Source organism: Lutzomyia longipalpis, chromosome 2, assembly GCF_024334085.1.
Source record: "Lutzomyia longipalpis isolate SR_M1_2022 chromosome 2, ASM2433408v1".
Lineage (NCBI taxonomy): Eukaryota > Metazoa > Arthropoda > Insecta > Diptera > Psychodidae > Lutzomyia > Lutzomyia longipalpis.
Window position 1 is genome coordinate 13,038,398 of NC_074708.1, and position 21,768 is coordinate 13,060,165.

General features: G+C 34.3%; 2 protein-coding genes across 2 annotated transcripts; one reads left to right on the forward strand and one right to left on the reverse strand.

Annotated features, from left to right (window-relative positions):
* Positions 1-4,179: 4,179 nt before the first annotated feature.
* On the reverse strand, positions 4,180-14,441 carry LOC129790649 (probable ATP-dependent RNA helicase spindle-E). Its single transcript, XM_055828255.1, has 8 exons — positions 14,196-14,441; positions 13,743-14,126; positions 12,791-13,669; positions 8,716-10,383; positions 8,513-8,632; positions 4,850-5,520; positions 4,546-4,773; positions 4,180-4,479 (listed from the first exon to the last, which is right to left on the reverse strand). Exons 1-8 carry the CDS (start codon positions 14,373-14,375, stop codon positions 4,338-4,340), a joined length of 4,272 nt encoding a protein of 1,423 aa, XP_055684230.1. The 5' UTR covers positions 14,376-14,441; the 3' UTR covers positions 4,180-4,337.
* Positions 14,442-16,166: 1,725 nt separating this feature from the next.
* LOC129790721 (uncharacterized) lies at positions 16,167-20,334 on the forward strand. The gene is made up of 2 exons (XM_055828393.1): positions 16,167-17,052; positions 19,371-20,334. The coding sequence occupies exons 1-2, from the start codon at positions 16,627-16,629 to the stop codon at positions 20,010-20,012; spliced, it is 1,068 nt and encodes a 355-aa protein (XP_055684368.1). The 5' UTR covers positions 16,167-16,626; the 3' UTR covers positions 20,013-20,334.
* The last annotated feature ends 1,434 nt before the right edge of the window (positions 20,335-21,768 follow it).

Genomic DNA, 21,768 nt, shown 5'->3' on the forward strand with positions numbered 1-21,768 from the left:
AGCTTAAATAAATGCCCCAAACATTTATTTGAGTCTCATTGAAACAAAATAGAGTACACTTCAGACATGCTTAATGTAACTTTATTAAATAGAATTTCGTTGAAAACTAAAAATATCAAATTATTCTTGAGGAAAAGTATTCTTGTATGTGACACAAACTGATAATTTATATTAATTGGACGTGCAATGATTTATCATAATTCTCACTCACCATTTAATGAAGGTGCCACACATCGAATGCCGCGGGTGATGATATTATTTTTAATAAGAAAATATTGTTGAAAAATGCGGGGGTGTGCGGGGAGGGAGGAGGAAGAAGAACAGAAGGAAATTTTTGGTATCCTGAAATAATTTTGTGACATTCAACAAAATAATTTTGCATGTATTTCCTCCTTCTTTCTCACCTTGATATCAGATGTTATTAAAAGCATAAAATATGCTTCTCTGTAGCACACCTCTGAAAGAGTCTGCTGAAGATCATGAAGATTCAAAAGAAAATAAATAAAAAAATGTGTCGACAGAAAATTTGTTTCTTTCAGCAGTTTTCGAGACACATTTTTGGGAAAAATGTCAACATATTTCAAAATTGGAATGCAATTAATTAACCATCACATAGGAGGTATAAAATATATGTATGTAGTTACCTTCCAATTTTAACTTGCAATGATGGATAACCGACAAAATAAGCACGTTTTGCGTTATATTTCTGGCAATTTCCTATTTGATTTATTTATTTCGCAACTCCATCACAATTTATCTCAATTTCTTTAACATTTAACCCGCCGCGTAATCAAAAGCAAATAATGGACGGTTTTATGATAATTAAAAAGCATAGAGATAATTATTCTGTGTTAAAAAGCATCGTTAAAAAATCTTTTTTTGGCTAAGAAACATTTTCCTAGAATTTTGAGAATTCATTTTTACGACTCATTTATCAATTGTTTGTCAAAAAAAAATCTATGCTGAATTTTAAAGGGAGTTTTTTCATTATTTTCTCTTCATTTATTGTACTATATTTTGTTTATTAATGTTTCTTTTTTCTATATATTGTAAGTTGAAGACAGATCTGTGGACTCTTAAAAGAATTTGTAAATATCTAATGAAATAAACATTTTATTAGATAAATAAACATTAATAAATAATAATAAATAAATAAACATTAGATAATAAACATTATTGTCGAATGCTTCTATTATTAAGGCGAATCATCCGAATTTCCACGAATAATCCAAATTGTGATAAATAAACCGAATTTTCTTGGCGAATAGTTCTTAATCTCGACATTAATTCGAATCTTAACTAAAAATCCGAATCTTGACGAGTAATCTGAAGAATTTCATTCAGATAAACACCCATTTTGTAAATAATCTAAAATGTTTTTTTAATGAAAAAATACTGGAAACGGAAAGCAAAATTAAATTACAAAACGGGGTAGATAATAAACTTATTTTTTTATAATCATTTTTTTCTGTTTCTGAACATTAGATTTTTTATTTATTTAAAAAGAAAACTAAATAAATTCCTCAATAATAAATTAAATCAACATAAATTTATTATTAATATTTTGTCTCTTTAATGTGATTTGAAGTGTTTTTGGCATTAACATCCTCATTGAAATTTCAATTTGCGTGATCATTCTGAAAGACATCAAACCAAATAAAATTTCTCACGTAAATTTAAAGGTGTTTGTATGAAGGTGTGTGCCCGCGGGAAAAGCCTCCGCCGCTGTGATATTATCACATAATTATTATTATGCGCTAATAAATTCTTCTGCAGCACCATTCATTGCTCATTCGAGGAGTTATTGTGACAAGTTGCATTTCCATTTTGTTCTACACGACTGAAGATGCTTTATAAATGAAAATGTTTGTCCGCACATAAAACATCGCGTGCAATTAATCAAATTGTCACATTAATATTGTCAAATTTATTTTGTTTAATTATGTGCGGATTGTAGTCGAAGGGACACCATCGCTGAATGCACACGTAGAGAAAATGTGAACGAATTTTCGAAAATAGGTATACCGTGAAAAATCTTTATTATTTTTAGCTGTACACAACATAATTTCAGGGAAGTCAGTTCAACAAACGCCCATTGATTAATTTTTTTTCTTCGTATTTTTTTTTTAAGAGATTTTTGGCTTAGCAGGAGATCACACGATGAGGGTCAAACAACCAAGTTTATTTAGCGCCAAAAATTGCAATTATTTCTGTTCTAATCCAACAGTGATAATGTGCCTATCAGTTATGCGAGATGGTGTACCAAAACGTTGGGAGAAATTCATTTATCAGATAGACTTAAGATTCTTAAGGTTTACTTAAGAATGTCTTAAGTTTTCTTAAGAAATACTTAAATTTTCTTAAGATTCCTAGGTTTTCTTAGAAACGTCTGAAGTTTCCATACAATTCCTTAAGAAAAAACTAAGATCTCATAAGAAAAATTAAAGATTATTAAGTTTTCTTAAGCAAATCTTTAAGTTTCTTCGGTCAAGCTGAATTGGGCTAAATGCACATTTTTAGATGATTTTTTCTGGTCACTTTCGGGCATTGAAATTCGTAAAAATCATCATAAATATGCATTTTACTCGATTTACATAAGAAATCTTAAATTTTCCTTTAAAAAACTTAAGAATCCTCAATTTTTCCTAAAAAATTTTAAGTTTTTTTTCTCAGGCAATCTTAAGAAAACTTAAGTCTTTCTTAAGGAATATTAAGTCTGTCTGACTAGTGATCAGAAAGAAATCATCGGAAAATGTGCATTTAGCCGAATTCAGCCTGACTAAATAATTCTCAAATCTTAAGTTCCGCTTAAGAAAACTTAAGAACCTTAAATTTTTCCTAAGGAAATCTTAAGTTTTTACTTAAAGAATCTGAAAAAATCTTATGAAAGCTTAAGACATTCGTAAGAAAACCTAAAGTCTGTCTAACTAGTGAATTTAACCCTTTCGCATTTTTTAGATCCTACCCTGACCCAAACGTGAAACATTTTATTTTCTCTAATTATTTATGAATTTAATTGTTTTTCCAAGTTAGAAATGCATCAAATTCACACAAAAGAGGCCAAAGAAGACGTTCTTAATGAAAAACGTCCTCTAAAAGCATCTACTCCGCGAAATTGATTTAGGTTCACCCTGTTTTTCCCGTTTTTCCCATTTCCTGGCTACCCGGTTGGGAAAATTATAACCGAATGTTCCCAAAAAGTGTAGCCTAGATCCTTTTACGATAGTGTATGTTCAAATGGTCCACAGGATTATGATTCTGTGGCAATAATTACCAAGGATTTAAAAACCTCCCCAAAAAAGAGCGAAATTGATTTAGGTTCACCCGATTTTTCTAATCTCTGGCTCGAGTTTTTCCCATTCTTCTTTAATGGCAGCTTTAAGGGAATGAAGGTCGGGGTATTGTTTCCCGTTGAGGTATACTCGCCTGGCCAGGATTCCCCATATGTTTTCAATTGGATTTAGATCGGGACTCCTGGCAGGCCAAGGTAGAACCACTATCCCTTTGCCCTGAAGAAAACTTTTTGTTTCCTTTGAGGAGTGGATGGCCGCATTGTCGTGCTGAAAAATCCATCCCTCAGGGTCTGGTTGGTCTTCGCCGAATTCTATTAAAACGTCCTCCAGGAGCTCTATATAATTTTTTGATTTCATTTTTGTGCTGATAAAGCATATAGGGGTTTTTCCATAGAAACTGAACCCTGCCCAGACCATCAACGTTCCCCCGCCAAAATTTCGGGACATGGATACGTCGATATCGTGATAAAAAGAGCTCATATTTCAAAGTTTCACGTGGACGCGAAAGGGTTAGTCCGTTGGGATTTGATTATGCGTTTTAAATTAATTTATCAGTTCCAAGGAAAGTTAACGTGTTTTCAGTTCTTTGGCAGAAATTCAGTAGGGGAGAACGGGGCTAATAAAGTCAGTTAAGGGTTTGGAAAAAGCTTAAAATATCATATTTTCTAGAACAAAATGATCTGAGAAAGAGTTGTAGGGCAAAAAATATTTTAAAGAAATAAGCTATACATTTCGCTTTATCTGTTTGGGAAATATGATATTTTGAGCTTTTTCTAAACCTTTAAGTGACTTTTTTAACCCCGCTCTCCCCTAATCAACCTTAGTTATTCAGTAAATCCTTTGAATACCATGTATGTTGTATACCAACTAATCAACACCACTCCTATTTAATCAAAATATTTATTTGACTTCAAATTGAATAATATTTCTTTAACAGTTCAAGTATAAAAAAAAGAAATGAAAATTAAAAAAAACTTCAATGTTTATGAAAAAAAAGTAATGAAATTGAAGGAAAAAAAAGAAGAAATAACCGAGAATGGAAAATTAATGAGTTGCAACTTCGAATTTGATCTCCTTCTCACGATCACGATGAAGCTTCGTGAAGAGGTGCAGACGGACTTGGGAAATATCATTGAGGTATGTGTCGCACAGTTGACATTTGATCCCACCTCGTTCGAGACGATTTCTGCAACAAAAAAGATTTTTTTTTAGGAAAATAATTCAATTTTGTGACGTTTTAAAAAAAACTTACATTCCAGCAATTGTGTAGAGATCCTGACAATTCTTCTTGAGACGTCCTCCCTCCTCGGATTTTACATTCACATCCAACTTCACAGATGTCAAGAATGGGAAGATCGATGCTCCATTGTAGACGTCATCAATTACCAACAATTCCGATGGCTTAATATCACACTGATTCCACACAAATGGCTTCGGTGGGTACTTCCTCTCACACAGCGGACGTCGACGTGTAACAATGCTAAAAAAAAAAGAAATAATCAGTTAAAAATTCAAAATTTTCCATAATTCGAAGAAGCCTGAGGAAGATGCTTTACCTGATTGTCAAATCCTTGATCTTCTGCAGCAATTTGTAGCGAACATTATTATCGAGTTCCGGAATATTCTGCCCCGTGCGCAGGAGGAGAAGAGTACTGATTGAATATCTCAATTGATTGATGCACTCAATGTCATCGTGATCAATCTTCACATCAAGTGGAATTTGCATGTCGTGCTCCTCAAACATCGGCACCTTCGTCCCGGGCTTTGTGCCCAAGCCCGTGAGAATGGAAATGAAGCGCGTGTTGTCGACATTGCGACAAAATTCCGCCGTTGGGCAGAAAATCAATGCCATCAATGGCAAAATTCCCGGAATATTTGGCATTATTGTCGTATTGAGCAGGGACAACTCCCCACTTGCGGACTTCTTTATGTGCGTCGCCACAACCATCTTCTGGTGATAATCCTGAAAATCATTATCAAGCAGCACACAATTCACCGAATTCCTCTCAACTTTGCACACCTTCTTGCTGGCACTGCGTGTTGGGCTGTAAATTAGGGCAGTCAGCGGACTCGATGGGCCCTTCAACGTGATTTCACGATCACAAATATTCTCTGGGGGTGGTGCCACTTCAGCCTCCTGCGGTCTCACCATCACATCCACTTGAACATCATCCAGCAAATATTCGTGATTTAGCTTCTCGCAATTTACACGTTGATCGTGATCAAACTGAAATTAAAAAATTTTTAAGTTTTGTTTTAATTTTGAAAATTTTCTGTTTCTTTTTTTACTACTAATACTAATATTTTTTTAGAATTTCAGATTTTTAATAAAAAAATATCAAAAAACTAATTTTTTATGATTTTATTTTCATAAAAATTTCAAAAATTCAGAATTTTCATTTTTTTTGTATTTTTATTTTCTTTATTTTAATAAAAAATTTCGAAATCTCAATATTTTTTTTTAAATTTTAAAGTTTTCAAAAGATTTTCGAATTTTCTCTTTAGAATTGAAAGTTTTCAATTCGTCTCTTTTTAATTGAAAATTTTCATATTTTCCCTTTTTTTGGATTGAAAATTTTGAAATCTATTTTTAGAATTGAAGATTTTCCAATTTTCTCTATGGAACTAAAAATTTTCAAAAGTTCTCTTTAGAATTGAAAATTTTCAAAATTTCATTTAAAAAAATTCAAAGATTTTCAAATTGCAATTTAAGATTTTAAAGTATTGAAGAAACCTTAAAATCTTTTTCCTTTGAATTTAAAAAAAAATGAGTTATAAAAATCGCAATTAAATAATTTCAAAATTTTATTGATAATTTCAGAGTTTTTAATTGTTTTAAAATTTCAATTAAAAAATTCAAAACCTTTAAAGTTTTTATTTCAGATTTCTCAGTTTTTTTTTTAAATTCAATTTTTTCCATTTCTAGACTTAAAAAAAATTATTTCAAATGAAAAATAATCAGAGAATGAAAAAGTAAATAAAAACTGTTTTTTAATATATCAGTTTATCACTAAAAAAAAATTGAGATGAATAGTGAAAAAAAAATGAGATAGACTCGTTAATTGAAGTAAAAATGCGTAAATTGAGATTAAAAAGTAAAATATAAAATGAAATCTAGGAAAAATCAGATCAGATAAACCAGCGCTGACTTAATAAATATCTTTTTGTATAAATTTACTTTTAAATCTCAATTTACGTATTTTTACCTCAATTAACCCTTTAACGTCCAACGTGAAACATAAAAACATTGAAACATGCGCTCTTTTATCGCGATTTTTATTCTATGAATTTTTTTAGAGGACTTTTCTCACTCAGAACGTCTTCTTTGACCCCTTATGCGTGAATTTGATGCATTTATAACATGAAAAACAATTACATTAATAAATAATTGAAAACATAAAATGTTTCACGTTTGGGTCAGCGTATGACCCAAAAAAACGTTAAAAGGTTAACGCGTCTAACTCATTTTAGCTGTGTTTCTTTCAGACACAGCTTTTGTGTACCGAGCAAAATCGAAAGTCGTCAGATCGGCCTCAAACTTGGGATGAGCACGAATTAGGGTCCCCACATTCCAAAAAACGTATGCGCCAAAAATTTTTTTTTCCGGCCGTCCGTCCGGCCGTCCGTCCGGCCGTCCGCCGTGGTTCAACCATAAATTGCAAGAGAACGGTAATAGATAGAGACTTGCGGTAAACGGCAAAGTTTAAAAGTCGACTGGAAGACGTCCGATTATGACGTCAAATTTTACCCCCCACCCCCCCGTCCGCCATTTTGAATAACCTCAAAATTTTGTTTTCGCTATATCTCAGCCGCTATTATAGGTAGAGGTCTGAAATTTTGATATGTTGTAGGGGCCATCAAGAGCTTTCCAACGATGCCTCATTTTCAAAAATCGGTCAAGCCGTTTAGTCAATATGGCCGCCACAATTTTTCATCGAAAATCGACCATAACTCGAAAACGGCTTGACCGATTTTGATCAACCCGGGGTCAAATGAAAGATCTCCACAAACCCTACAACTCTCTAAAACATCCGAAGTTTCAAAAGTGACCGCTAGGGGGCCAAAAGTCAAAAACAAAATTTTCGATTAGTTTTCGATGAATATCTCGAAAACGGCGACATAAATTTTTTTCATTTTTTGATATGTTGTAGCTGACTATATTATCTAGCTCCATGCCAAAAATGAAGAAAATCTATGGATCCGTTCTCGAGATATAGCCTTCCAAAGTTGGCATGTCATATCTCGAGTTCTACAAGTCCGATCTTGATCAACTCAAGCGCAAATGAAAGGTTTCGTGAAACCCTACAAATGTCTAGAACATTGCAACTTCGAGAAATGACCGCAAGAGGCGCTAAAATCAAAAACAAAGTTTTCGAAAATTTCGAACTCGAATTTTTCGAAAATGGCGACATAAATTTTTTAAATTTTTCGATATGTTATAGCTGACTTCAAGATCTTTCAAACAAAAAAAAATTTATGAAAATCTATGGATCCGTTCTCGAGATATAGCCTTCTAAAGATTTCTTAGGGAATGACTTTTCAACTTTTCCCGACTTTGCGCGTATTTAAATTAATTCGCGTTCTAGTTTGCTCTCACAAAATTGGTACACTGAAAGAAACACAGCTCTCGTAAGCTTGGTCAGCTTACCAGTACATTTTTACTTCTGATTTCATTTTTTCGCATTTATCTAAATTTTTCATTTTTTATCTCCATTTTTTAGCTTTTTTATATTAATTTACGCGTTTTTCTCTCAATTTAGGCGTTTTTCCTACACTTTACACAATTCTATCTCATTTGTTAAATTTTTATCTCAACTTACGCAGTTTTGTCTCAATTGACGCTTTGCATTTCAACGCGTTTTCTCGATTTACGAATTTTTATCCCATTTTTCACATTTTTTCGCATTTTATCCCAGTTTACGAATTTTTATCTCAACTGACTTTTTTCAATTTTTTATATTAGTTTACGCGATTTCATCTCAATTTCTACATTTTTATCACAATTTTCGCGTTTTTATCGCAATTTTCACATCTTGTGCAGTTTTATTGTTTATTTTAAACCCTTAAAAATCTTCTATTTTTTTCTTTTAATTTTTAATCGTTCAGATTGTTTCATAAGAAAGGATGTAATTCAATTTTTTTTGTAAAAAGATATTCCAAAAATTACAGAATTTTCACAAATTTCCCAAAAAAAACTAATAAGTCTTTGCGGAACTCACCTTGACCATGAAATTCTCATCTGTGTACTGTGCAAGTTGCTTTGCAATGACCCATTCATTTATGTTTTCATGCTCGTAGTAGAGCGTCACATAGGCCACCCCATCGACAAAGGCGTAGACCTGAAAGGGTTAAGAAGAAGAGCTTTGTGCTGGAAGATTGAAGAATTTGAACGAAAAGAAGCTTTAAAAAAAGGAGATCTTACATCAATGGCAACATCCACTGGTGGTCTCATCTTCTCCGTTAGCTCTTTGATGGTTGACACAGTCCAACGTCCTCGCACGGAGCTAATTGCCGTGGGCGTAAGGCAGGCTAGACGACATTCAAGGAGCCTCGGTGGGAGCTTCTCAATGGGGCATTCATTGACATACGTGCCCTGCTTAATGAGCCTAATGTGCGTCATTGTCAATTCAGCTGTATTCCCAAAATCCACGTAGTACACCTCAACTGTTTTTGCATTGATATCATTGCCAATGACACGGGCACGTGCGAAGTACGCGTGATTCCCGAATTTCCGCGTTGCCGCCACCATCATACCCACCTTGAGGTGCTCCTTGCGCACCACATCGAGATTCCTATTTGTATTGAGGAGCGTCCGGATGTGTTCCTCATACGGCAACTCCTCATCCGGTTGAATGAAGAACTTATGCAAATGCACAACGTGCATTAGTCGCCCGGCAATGTGATTCTTCCGCGGGTACACCACATAATCCCGTCGTAGCTCATCATGGCGCTTCCATCGAAATGCCCCATTAACCACCTCTCCGGCACCCCTCTCAACGGCATACGTTTCCGCCTTTCCGGGATTCAGCACGTGAATCCGATGATTGTGCCTAATCTGCCCATACTTGACGGATTTGTAAACTTCCAGCAGTACATTCCCGAGTACTTCCTGCTCCGCATTCATATCCGTGAGGTATGTAGCACTCTGGCTGTCAATTGCACTGCGATTTGGGAAGAAGGACACGTAGATGCGTTCACTGTGATCAAAATTAACCTCAATTCGCGTCGAAACATCCACGCAGGGTGCAAAAATCTCCCTGATTGTCTTCCTGTACAGCGGCCCAATGTACTTATTCGGCAAACCCGTGAGGATGACCGTATTTGCGGGATTTCGTCCATTTGTAATGCGAAACGTCTCCTTCTCCTTATCCCCATCATTTGCCCCGTAGGCAGCAAAATTCGGATAAAACGCCCCCGCAAAGACCGTCTTAATGATAATACATCGCTCATAGTCATTCATTGTCACCCCATGTGGCATCGGGATGGCTTTAACATTGAAATATTCCAACCTATACTGCAACTCCTGCACCAACGTCACAACTTCCCGCAACATCCGTATCTGCACGCCACACCTATCCGCCCACATTGTCTCATAGCGCATCTGATTCTGCCTTATCCTCTCCGTGTACACCTTGTAGACATTCAGCAGGGCAATGAGATCACTCCCCGTCCCATTGGCCCATGACAATTTCGCCGCATACGTACTCATTTCCTTTTTATAATTCTCCGTAAAGACCCCCTGAACACTCAAACAAGCCCCAATTATTGTCATCTCATCCACCACACTGAATGCATAGCCCAAGACAATGAGACGCGCCACACGAATATCCACCGGCAAACTCGCCATAACGTGCCCCAAAAAGGTCATATCACCATCATTCAGGACAAATTCCCCATTTACCGTCGACAGGAGACCACCCAATTCCTTCAGCACGAGAATTGCATTGTGCACATCGGACTTAAGCGGGGGATCCAGGGCAAGGGCAAGAACCGTCTCCGGGGGACCCATTTCAATCAATTTCGACTTCAACACAACCATTTCCAGCGATTGACGCAGCATTTCCGGAGTAATGTGCGGCGGAAGAACTTTCTGAAAGGCAAAAGTTTTCCATTTTTTTTCACATTTCTATCACATTTTCATTTTGAGAGAGAAAATTCATGTTCAATACATTTTTTGAAAGCTTTTAAAAACAATTCTGATTTTTTTTATTAGAAGAAATGAGTGTCTTTGGGAACTACCCTCAGTAACCTTCACCCCACAGACCTCAGGATGGGAGATAATGGGCGAAATTCACTAGTAAGTCGAGCTTAAAAAAAAATAGATTTTAGATTTTTTTTAGATTAGATAGATTTTGGATCTATCTTAAAATTCTGTCCTAAAATTTTAAGTGGATTTTTAAGTCAGTTTTTTTTTAAGTAGAGTTAAAAATTTTATGTCAGTTTTTTAAGTTGAGATTAAAATTATGTCAGTTTTTTTTTTAAGTCGAGTCAAAAATTTTATTTCAGTATTTTTTAAGTCGAGCTTAAAATTTTAAGTCTGTCTTTTTAAGTCGAGCTTAAAATTTTAAATCTGTCTTTTTAAGTTGAGTTAAAAATTGTATGTCAGTTTTTTAAGTCGAGATTAAAATTATGTCAGTTTTTTTTAAGTCGAAATTAAAATTCTGAATTCTAAATTCTAAATTCTAGATTAAAATTTTGTGAGTTTTTTTTTAAGTCGAGTTAAAAGTTTTATTTCAGTTTTTTTAAGTCGAGATTAAAATTTTGTCAGTATTTTAAGTCGGGCTTAAAAAGCTTTTAAGTAAAATTTGCGAATTTCATTGAAAAATAAGAATTATATATGCGACTTACTAATGAATTTCACCGAATGATTACCATCAAGGGGGGTAATCATTAATGAATAAAAAGTACATGAATTACTTTTAAAAGGAAACACATTTTTTTATGTGTATGAAGAATTCAAGATTTGGATAAAAATATTCAGAAGTTGGATAACAATGTAATGGGCTGGATAATAATTTCAAAGACAGGATGGCAATTTAAAGAATTGGATAAAAAATTCAAGAGTTGGACAACAAGTTCTAGGACAGTGTGAATGTCAGAATGACGTTTGACCCAAATAAAATGAAAAAGAAGGATAACAAGTCAACTATCTAAACATAAAAACCCTTTTTTTTATTTAAAGTCGTTTTAAAAAATGAAGAGATAACTATCAATTTCATGAGTTGGATAATAATTTCAGGGATAGGATAGTAATTTAAATAACTAGAAAAAAAATCAAAGTTGGATAAAAATTCAAGATCCAAATAAAATATTCAAAAGTTGGATAAAAAATTTACTTGATTTTAGGCATTTACTATGGATACATAAATCGTCTATTTCCCTAAACATTTATCAAAAATTTAAGCTTTCTAATTTTTGCTTTGAAAATTGACTCGAAAATAGTTAAAATTCCTGCAGTATCTATGGAAAATTATTGGAGCATTCCTTCTATTCTAAATCTGGATAAATAATTTTGTGTCTAAATAAATTAAAAAAAAATAAGAACCTAAAGAATAAATATTTCACATGATTTGAAAATATTTATCCTGATTATCCAAAAACTGATTTTAATACGAAATAGACCAGATTCATTTTTTTTCCAGAATTTCAATTCGGCACTCAGACGCTGAGTATTTTTAAACAAATGCTGGATATCAAATCCCGATGCTGCTTTATCCAAACACTAAATTCTTCATTCATTATTATTTATCCAGATATTAAATTTCTTCTAAGAAAAAAACTGAATTTTTCACTGTTTTTTTATCCATAAATTTTTATCTAAATAAACAGAAATTTTCCTTTAATCTCATATCGAATGTTTTAATCAAATCTTTATTTTGTTTGTCCGTAAATTGAATTTTTATCGACATCTCGATTTTTTATAAACTGACATTTCTACCTTGATACTGAATCTTTTATCTGAAGTACCTAATAAATACCAGATTTTCGCGCACAAAATTTTTTATCCAAGTCTTAAACTTTGAAGTCAAAGCCTAAATTTTGTATTAGGATCTGGAATTTATGACGAAAAATTTTTCATTCTCATTTAAAACATGATTTTTATCCAAATCTCAATTTTTATCCAAATCTCAATTTTTTATCCAAATCTCAATTTTTTATGACACTAAAAAATAGTGAATTTCCTGCAATTTAATGACTTTTTTTCAAAGAAAAATGCTGAAAAACTCTTTAAAAAAATGTTCAACATTTTACGACTTTACTTTTGAGCAGGTTAACATTCAAGGGGTTTTGTGAATTACTTTGTTGTGAAAATTGAAATAGAAGTTTTATAAAAAAAAGAGTTAAATCCTTTAAAAATTAAACTCAAGAAGAAGATTTCAAAGGAAATCTTTAACTTTTGCCTAAAATTGCCAGATAAAAGCCCCCTGACTCAAAATTTCATTCAATTAAGGGAAAAAATAAAATAAAAAAAGGAGAAAAATGTTGAATGTACTTACAAAGTAAAAGTCCTTCTTGACAAGACGATACACCCTGCCGTCCATCACACGTCCGGCTCGTCCTGCGCGCTGTGTGCAGTTATCCTGGGATGCCCATTCGAGCTTGAGCGTGGAGAAGCCCGTTGTACTGTCCACACAGAGATTCTTCGTGAGACAAAAATCAATCACGTACTTCACATCGGGCACCGTGATGGAGCTCTCTGCAATATTCGTGGACAGGATAATCTTCCGGGTGTTGATATCGTAGTGCCGGAAGGCTCTGTGCTGCTCCTCGTACGTGAGGGAGGAATGCAACGGGATGATTTCGTACTTGAAATCCGGACCCTTTTCGCAGTAATTGTCCAATGCTCTGTGGAGGCTGTTAATCTCATTGAGCCCCGGCAGGAAGACAAGAATGGATTTGCCTATTTGTGGGGTTGACGATGATGCCCCCTCTGCTTCCGCAACGGATTTCTTCTCAATCTTATCCAGAGCAAAGATGAGTTTTGCCGCAAATTCGTACATCTCGTGAGTAATGTCGGGGGCATTGGGGAAGATTTCGGTGCTAGTGCCGAGCCTCTCGATGTCATCAATGTAGTACTCCTTCACCTGATACGGGGAGGATTTACTGAGATTCACCACCGGGATGGGATGGTCGATTGTGAAGTAGCTGGCGAACTTTTCGGATTTTATTGTGGCGGACATGAGGATGACTTTCACGGGGCAACGGGCACGGTAGAGAAACTTCCGGATGAGAATCAAGAGGAAGTCCATGTCAATGTCACGCTCATGGACCTCATCGAGGATGATGTGAGTGAATTCCTCGAGGTTTTGTGTCTTCACGAGCTTCTCCAGAAGGACTCCGGTTGTGCAGAATGTTATCCGTGTGTCCTCTCCAACCTGGAAAACAAAGAGAGAAGGAAGAAAATAAACGTCCGGGAGTGCTTTGAAGGGGCTTTTTGAGCTTCCTCACCTCTTGCTTCCGTCCAATCTTGAAACCCACAATATCTCCAACAACCCACTCACGCTCCTGAGCAACTCTCTTGGCCACACTAATAGCCGCCAGGCGCCGCGGTTGGGTCACGATCACATTGAAATATTTCTTCTTTGCAAAGGCATCTTCCATTATGTACTGCGGCACCTGCGTTGTCTTCCCGCATCCCGTGGCACCCTCAATCACAACCACCCTGTGCTGCTCAATTGTCTGCAGAATCTCCCGGCGATACGCCTGAATGGGGAGACGTGGCGTATTGCTCACATTGAATTTGTATTTCGAATAAATCCCCGCATTTGTATTATCCTGCACAGGCTCATTTATGCTACTTCCAACTTCCTCATCCATAAAATCATCTTCCTCCTGAAAAAGAGACAATTGTGCCCCCGTTAGCTGTACCCCCGGAGAACAAAGAAACAGGAAAAGACAAACCTTGACATGGCGCATTGCAAGGAGCTCATTTTCCTGGAATTTCTCCGCATAGCTCCTATTGTCCGGAGGTTTGGGGCGTGATTCCACCTCTTTCTCCAAGTACGTATTCACGCGCCCCCCAGCAACAATAGGGCGACGTTCCACCTTCTTATTGGGATTGAAAAAGTCCATCAAATCCATCTTTTTCACCTTTTTCTCAGCACTTTTCCGCGCAAAACTTCTTCGATGGCTGAAAAATTGAGGTTATGGTTATTTTATTAGGGTGGAATTGTCGGTGTTGAAATTTTCATTATGACATGAAAAGTTTATGAAAATTTCAAACTTCGGGAAAATGTTAAAAAAAATTAATTTTCCACGGAATAGCACATTTTTGGGGCGCCAAAACTTGCTGGGGAGGCTCAGGGCCCCCCGGGGAGCTTCAGTAAAAAGAACGTTATTCACTATACATACAGTAAGTCCCCCGCATGCAACCAAAATTGGGTTTTAAATTATTGTAGAGGATCATTAAAGGTTCAAAATAAGCGTGGTCATTTCCCGGAAAAGCGCTGGGAAACCTACGAATTTTCCGATTTTCTGTTTAACCTATGTTGATTTATTTCTCAATTTATAGCAATCGTAGGATATTGCGATTGGTGTCAAATTAAAGCTATATTAATGCTTAATATTATATATTAAAACCATTTTCCAAAATGCACTAGAAGGTGAAAATTCGGAAAGATTTTCCGAACACGCATTTTTCTTTCGCCTCCCATTTCCACAATATTGCATGGGACCACCTGGAATATCCCTTATTTTGTAGTTTTTTTAATCCCCTTTCATTTGGTATAGCACTTGGTGGGGAAATCCACTGGGAAAACTCGCTACAGAATGATTTTCCAAAATTAAGCACATTTTCGCATTGGAGAAAAAGAGATGGACAATTTTTTTCTAGGGGAACATTCTAGAAACATCAAAGAGGAGAAATCGTTTATCTCTTTTCTTCCAACGCGAAAATGTGCTTAATTTTGGAAAATCATTCTGTAGCGAGTTTTCCCAGTGGATTTCCCCACCAAGTGCTATACCAAATGAAAGGGGATTAAAAATGCTACAAAATAAGGGATGTTCCAGGTGGTCCCATGCAATATTGTGGAAATGGGAGGCGAAAGAAAAATGCGTGTTCGGAAAATCTTTCCGAATTTTCACCTTCTAGTGCATTTTGGAAAATGGTTTTAATATATAATATTAAGCATTAATATAGCTTTAATTTGACACCAATCGCAATATCCTACGATTGCTATAAATTGAGAAATAAATCAACATAGGTTAAACAGAAAATCGGAAAATTCGTAGGTTTCCCAGCGCTTTTCCGGGAAATGACCACGCTTATTTTGAACCTTTAATGATCCCCTACAATAATTTAAAACCCAATTTTGGTTACATGCGGGGGACTTACTGTATGTATAGTGAATAACGTTCTTTGACGGCGCAACTCGCTGGAATTTTTAACGGAATTTGCATGACTTTTTTTGGCGCGGATTTTGAGTTTTTTTAACCAGCGACGCCAATCGACGCGGCGTCGCTTCCTGAACACGAAAAACACAATTTCCCCGGGAAATTCGGCAGAAAACGCGAGAAAATTGCAAAAAACCGTGCGAAGAGAGGGGAAATCGATAAGATTTCATCGACCAGATTTCATCGACAGAAAGCTTCGCTGAAACTTTCAAGTTGAATCCATTTCGCGCCAATTTTCAAAGCAAAAAATTCGTTGGATGCAAAAACGGCAAAAACTGAATTCGGAGAATTATTAATTTTTTTCTTTAATCTTTATTTTAGTAAAAATTCTTCGTGATTAAACTAAATAAATGATTAATTTTCCATCTGTAAATTACTTTAAAAAATTCTTTGAATAAATGAAATAATTCCCTCTACAAATTCAAGGAAAAAAGTCTAAAAGAAAAACGACGATTTGTAATAAAATTGCGGTTTTTGCCTAGTTTTGCTGCGTTTCAATGAATCAGCATTGTCAGAGTGGAAGAACAAATTACACAATTTTTATAGTTGTCGCACGCCTTGGAGCTCAGAGCGCCAGCAATATTGGGGAAGAGTGTAACCGTGAAGGTCTTGTAGAATTTTTACTTCAACAGAAACATTTTTTTTTCGGCTAAAGAATTGTGAATTTTCTAACAGATTTTCTTGGAAATTATTGTGGAAAAAGAAAAGAGTTTTTAGTAGCTGACTTTGAGTGTTTTAAGAAAGATTTATTGAGAAAGTGAAAGATGAAAAGGAAAGTCGCTATCTGTGCTTGTTGAGAGCCCCCTTATCGCACCAATGGGTACACCTGGTGATAAGAACGGCCTGTCGTGCTTCTTGGCACAATAATGGTGTTGTGTAGTGCGGTGGTGTTAGGAAAGAAACATTTAATTGCAGCAACAACGCATTCTTCGGCACAAAAATGGTTCTGCTGCAGAGAATAAAGTGGCTCATCCTCATCCTCAGTGGTTGCACCTTCATCTACCTTCTCGTACTGAATTTTCACACCGTCAATGATCACCGAGACTTTGCCGTGTACCTGCAGAAGTTGCGAATGATCAGCGATAAGCTGGTACGGATCGGTTGGGATGACACAACGGTGGATCAATGGCGAAGATCTCTCGAAGTTCACGAGGATACTGCAGCACAGGCTCACTGTATGCTCAATAACATCATCATAGCCCTTCCAGGGGAGACCCTTCAGGATCATCTGTGGGAGTACATCTCACTCCTGGTGCTGAGGGAACGGTGGAAAAACAGCGGCATCTCCCTTGGAGTCTTCTTGGCGCCAAAATCAAAGAAAGCTCTCGTGGATGTTCTGCAGAAAGTTCACATGGACTCCGTGGAGGTAAATTATCTATTTTTTTTAGTTTTTTTGAGCTTTTTTGAACAATTTGAGAGCAATTTATTTTTAATTCAATTTGGTGCACTCGGTAAAATTTTTTTAGATGATTTTAAGCTCCATAAACTGTGTTAAAAAGATTTTATTTGCACAAAAATCAAATAGATTCAGATTGAAGAAAATTTTTAGATTTTTTTTGTGAGAAATTTTGAGAATTTTGATTCAAAATTGACTTTTCTTATAGAAAATTGATTTCGCAGGAAAAAATTCCTGGACACATTCGGGGTAAAAAAAAAGAAAAGTTATCGTTTTTAATAAGTTAGTACTGGCAAATGTGAAGGAATAAGGGAGACAAGGGTGGGTGTGAATTACACAATATGCTCAGGATAAGCTCCCAAAAATTCATTTCCCCTTGAGATAAAACTAAAACGAACTAAGAGAGAGTTTTAGGTCAGAAAAAAAAATACAAAAAGAATTTTTTTAAGGCTTTGGAAGCTTAAAAGTTGTTTGGTGAAAATTAGCTAATTTTGACGTTTGAAGATTCTTTACCGTCATCATCAGGTCTACAAAGTATGACGATTTTGTTTTGTCTAAATTAATTTTTAGAATATTTTTGGGGTTCTATTTTAAATAAATTAGATATTTAGATTAGATTTTAGATTTATTGTTCAAAATTCATGTCTATGGAATAAATTCCACTTTTAGACTATATAATACAATAAATTGTACAATAATTCAAAGAGTTGCAAACGATTACAGTACAGCGGGGGGGAATTCAAAGTTTCTTATTTTTATAAAATTCTTTAAAGTATTTGGAATTCGTGTGGACTAAATTCTTCATATCAGTAGGCAACCTATTATAATTTTTTATTGACATATATGGAATTGATCTTAAGCCATATTTTGTTGTTCTTGGCTTTTTTGGAAAAAACTACATCTCCCCTAGTACGTCTCCCCTTTATTTGAATGTTAAGAAAACTTAGGACAAGCAATAGGATAAAAAAACAAGAAGTAAAAAAGATAGGACAATACAAAAATTTAAAGTTTTAAAGCTTTTATATTTAGTGAAAACCACATTAAAAGAGACAAAAAAATGCAAACGTGACGTCATTTTTTTTGCATTTCTTATAGAATATTTTGCTAGCTAATTCTAGACAATCCACCATTGGAAAATGGGATGTTTCTTTGGTGATTTTTTATTTAATTTTTGTTCTATAATATTGCGCTTGTCCCGATTATTTTCACGAAAAAAGTTTTCTCATACAGTAGCGAATAGACTCCTTTTTTCGGTAAAATTTTCAAGACAATTACATGGTGTTCTACGTCTTTTTTTTCATATAGAGGGCTTAATATCCTTTCATAATTAAATATTTTAAATATTTCCTAAGAAACTTTGATAATTTTTTCTTAACTTTTTTTTTTATGTTAACCCTTTGGCGTCCAAATGAAGTATTAAAACATTCGATCTTTTCTTATTAACGATATAATTTATTGATGTTTTCAAAAGAATATTTCTGAGTCAGAACATTTCTTTTGGACTAATTTACATAATTTCAACGCATTTCTGACATAGAAAAATTGTAGTTAAATGAAATAAAATACTGAAAAATAAAATTAATTATGTGGGTCTGTGTATGACCCAAGGAACTTGAATGGGTTAATAAATCAAAAAGCAAAGTTTTTTTTCTCTAAAACCTCAATTTTATGATTTTTTTTATCAATCCGCGAATAGTATGACTATTTATCGCTAAAATGGAAAAATTGCTTAAGGTTTGCATAAAAATTCTGAATAATTTAAATATGTGAAGTGCAATGAGAAATTCCTAAAATTGATAAAAATTTTATGAAGATAAAATGAGTTTTATGAACACATAAGAGATTTCTTATCAGAATTTTTTTAAAATATTTTTTTATTAATTATTAAAGAAATTCATTGAATTTAAAACATTTAAAAGAACTTGATTATTTTCTTCACAAAAAACTCTTTTTTTTTAAGCTCTTTTTCTTACTTTTAAAACAGAGATAAAGCTAAATTCTTAATTTAACCCTTTAACGTCCAACGTGAAACATAAAATCATTGAAACATGCGCTCTTTTATCGCGATTTTTATTCTATAAATTTTTTTAGAGGACTTTTCTCACTCAGAACGTCTTCTTTGACCCCTTATGCGTGAATTTGATGCATTTGTAACATGGAAAAATAATTACATTCATAAATAATTGAAAAAATAAAATGTTTCACGTTTGGGTCAGCGTATGACCCAAAAAACCTTAAAGGGTTAACTCAAAGTTCGGATGGAAAAAACTCATTTCCACTAATTCCAGGAATACTCAAGTAGTTGTTTGGACTTCAAACAAGCCAAAATTCTCGGGCATGAGACGAATGTGGAGTTGGAGCATCATCCCATTGATATTCCGAGACTTTTTCTCCTCGAACGAGGGGCCAAGAGGTACATGGAGGTCATTCATGGTGACCTACAGTGGCTTCGTGGAACGGTGGTGCTGAAGAAAACCCTCCAAGATGAGGCAAAGAAGAAAGTAGCTGCATTTAAGCAGACTTTCGGGCGGAATAGTACAAAAGAAGTCTTCCTTGTTGGTCTCCACTTTGGCCCCAATCACTTCCCCTTCAACGTGCCCACAGAGACGTACAGGGCAGCCGTGAAGAGTGTTCAACTGTGGCATGAGAATGCTGGTGTGCTCGTGCTGTGCCCCAAGAGTCGCATGCAATTCTGTCAGGATAACTTTGACGATGATCCCAGGGTGCGTGTCCTCCAGGCAGAAGATCAGAAGAACAGCTTGGCCCTCCTGATGCACTGCCAGGGAAATATTATTCGTAGTGATCTCACCTTCATTGCTGCCCTCCTCAATGACGGCGAGGCTGTCGTCCTGCAATCCGGCGTCTCGGAATTCGATCCCGCAGCCACGGTGGCGCATCTTCTGCCCAAGTGGATAATGCTGGAGAATTGAAAGAAGCTCTAAAAAATCATTTTTCTTCTCTTTTTTGTTACTTCTTTGTGTGATTTAGTTTCTTTCTCTAATTCTTATTCAAACATGAAGGATTTTTTTTGTTATTTCAAAGAAATTACAATAAAATACAAAAATAAATTTAAAGAAAAAAATCATAAAAGAAATCCTGAGAATGAATTCATAAAAATAAATGAATTGGATAAAACTTATTTATAAAAATTCTTCACAATTTTTTTTTAGCTGTGATCCTTTTTTTGTAACAAGTAAAAAGGGAAAGAAAGAATTATGCGTTAAAAATAAAACAAGAAATACAGAACCACAAGATAATGTTTTTTTTTATTAATCTTTCTGTTAGATTAAATATTAATCAGATTTCTTTAGGAAATTCATCTATTTGGACAGAAAAATCGGTCAGAAAAATATTTCGTTTTTCTCTAAAGAATGATCCATTTTGTCAACAAAACGTGGCATTTGATCAGAATAATAAAAAAAAATTGATCAGTAAAATGAGTAAATGATTAGGAAAATATTTTCAAAAAAAAACTAATAAAAAGGAAATCTTTTAAAAAAATCAAAACTAACAAATCTGTGTATTTTCATTAACAAAACATTTTTATTTTGATTATTTTCTGACCACAAAAGCATATTCCCAAGATCCTTTTGCACATTTTCTAGGCCAAAGTTTGTTTTTACTTGATCAATTGCCTTTTTCCTAAACAGAAATTAATATTTTCATAATCATTTCTACGTTTTACTGATCAATGGGCCTAATTCAGCGACCAAGAAGCCCTTGAAATCTTTGAATTTTGTAGTGAAATTTCAAGATTTGAAGCGAATTTAATAAAATTTTTGAATTTTATTTGAAAAAATATAGAATAGACGGAATTTAAATGAATCAAAGAATTAGAGCTGTTTAAAACTGTTTTATAGTTTATGATTTTTGGATCTATCGAATTTTCTTTAGTGGTAAAACTTTAAAGAAAAATAATGATAAAAAAGGGAAGATTTGAGAAGATTTTGTCACAAGAAAATGGAAGATGATTTAAAATATGAGCAATAGGGGCGCAATAAAAACCAAAGATGATTTAAAATGCATCTGTGTCTCATATTTTGAACCAAAGGAATTAGCAACAATCTACAATCTTTACTGATCAATCAATCAATCATCAATGGCACATTTTCCTGACCTAAATGGAATATTCTCTAAATAAATTAAAGATTTTTCTGACCAAAAGACTAGTCAAATTTCAAAAAAAAAATTTTTTTTTATTTTTAAATGTAAATTAATTTATAGGTACAGGGACGTACCCAGAAATCTATTCAAGCTGTTTTGAGCTTTTTTTTTTGTTTAATTTTTAAGACTTGAAAAATTGACCAAAAAGTTCTATTTTTTTTTACAAATGTTTGAAATTCTTTCTAACGTTTGATGCGATTCTTTGATAACGTTTGACTTGTTTGACATTTCAAAAGTTTGATACTTTTCTAATGTCAAACGTTACTTTTCAAATATTTAACGTTCGTTTTAATGTCTGATGCTTTTTTACTAACGTTTGACATATTTTGTTTACGCTTGACGTTTCTTTTCTCTGCTTGACATTTCCTTTAAATGTCACTTATTTCAGAAATTCAAAAACTTCTATTCTAATTTTGTTATGAAGTTTTTAGCATGAAAATCATTTATTTTGACATCCAAAGAAAAGCCTGAAATTAATGAACTTGCTGCACTTACTTCATTCTCTTCCTGTTGAAAACCACT

Bases quoted from the DNA above. Each gene is read 5' to 3' on its own strand.
- LOC129790649 (XM_055828255.1), bottom strand. From the start codon at position 14,375: ATGGATTTGATGGACTTTTTCAATCCCAATAAGAAGGTGGAACGTCGC. The intron at 13,670-13,742 runs GTGAGGAAGCTC...TTTGTTTTCCAG, and splicing joins AGATTGGACGGAAGCAAGAG to GTTGGAGAGGACACACGGAT. The intron at 8,633-8,715 runs GTAAGATCTCCT...TAACCCTTTCAG, and splicing joins CAGTGGATGTTGCCATTGAT to GTCTACGCCTTTGTCGATGG.
- LOC129790721 (XM_055828393.1), top strand. From the start codon at position 16,627: ATGGTTCTGCTGCAGAGAATAAAGTGGCTCATCCTCATCCTCAGTGGT. The intron at 17,053-19,370 runs GTAAATTATCTA...CACTAATTCCAG, and splicing joins TTCACATGGACTCCGTGGAG to GAATACTCAAGTAGTTGTTT.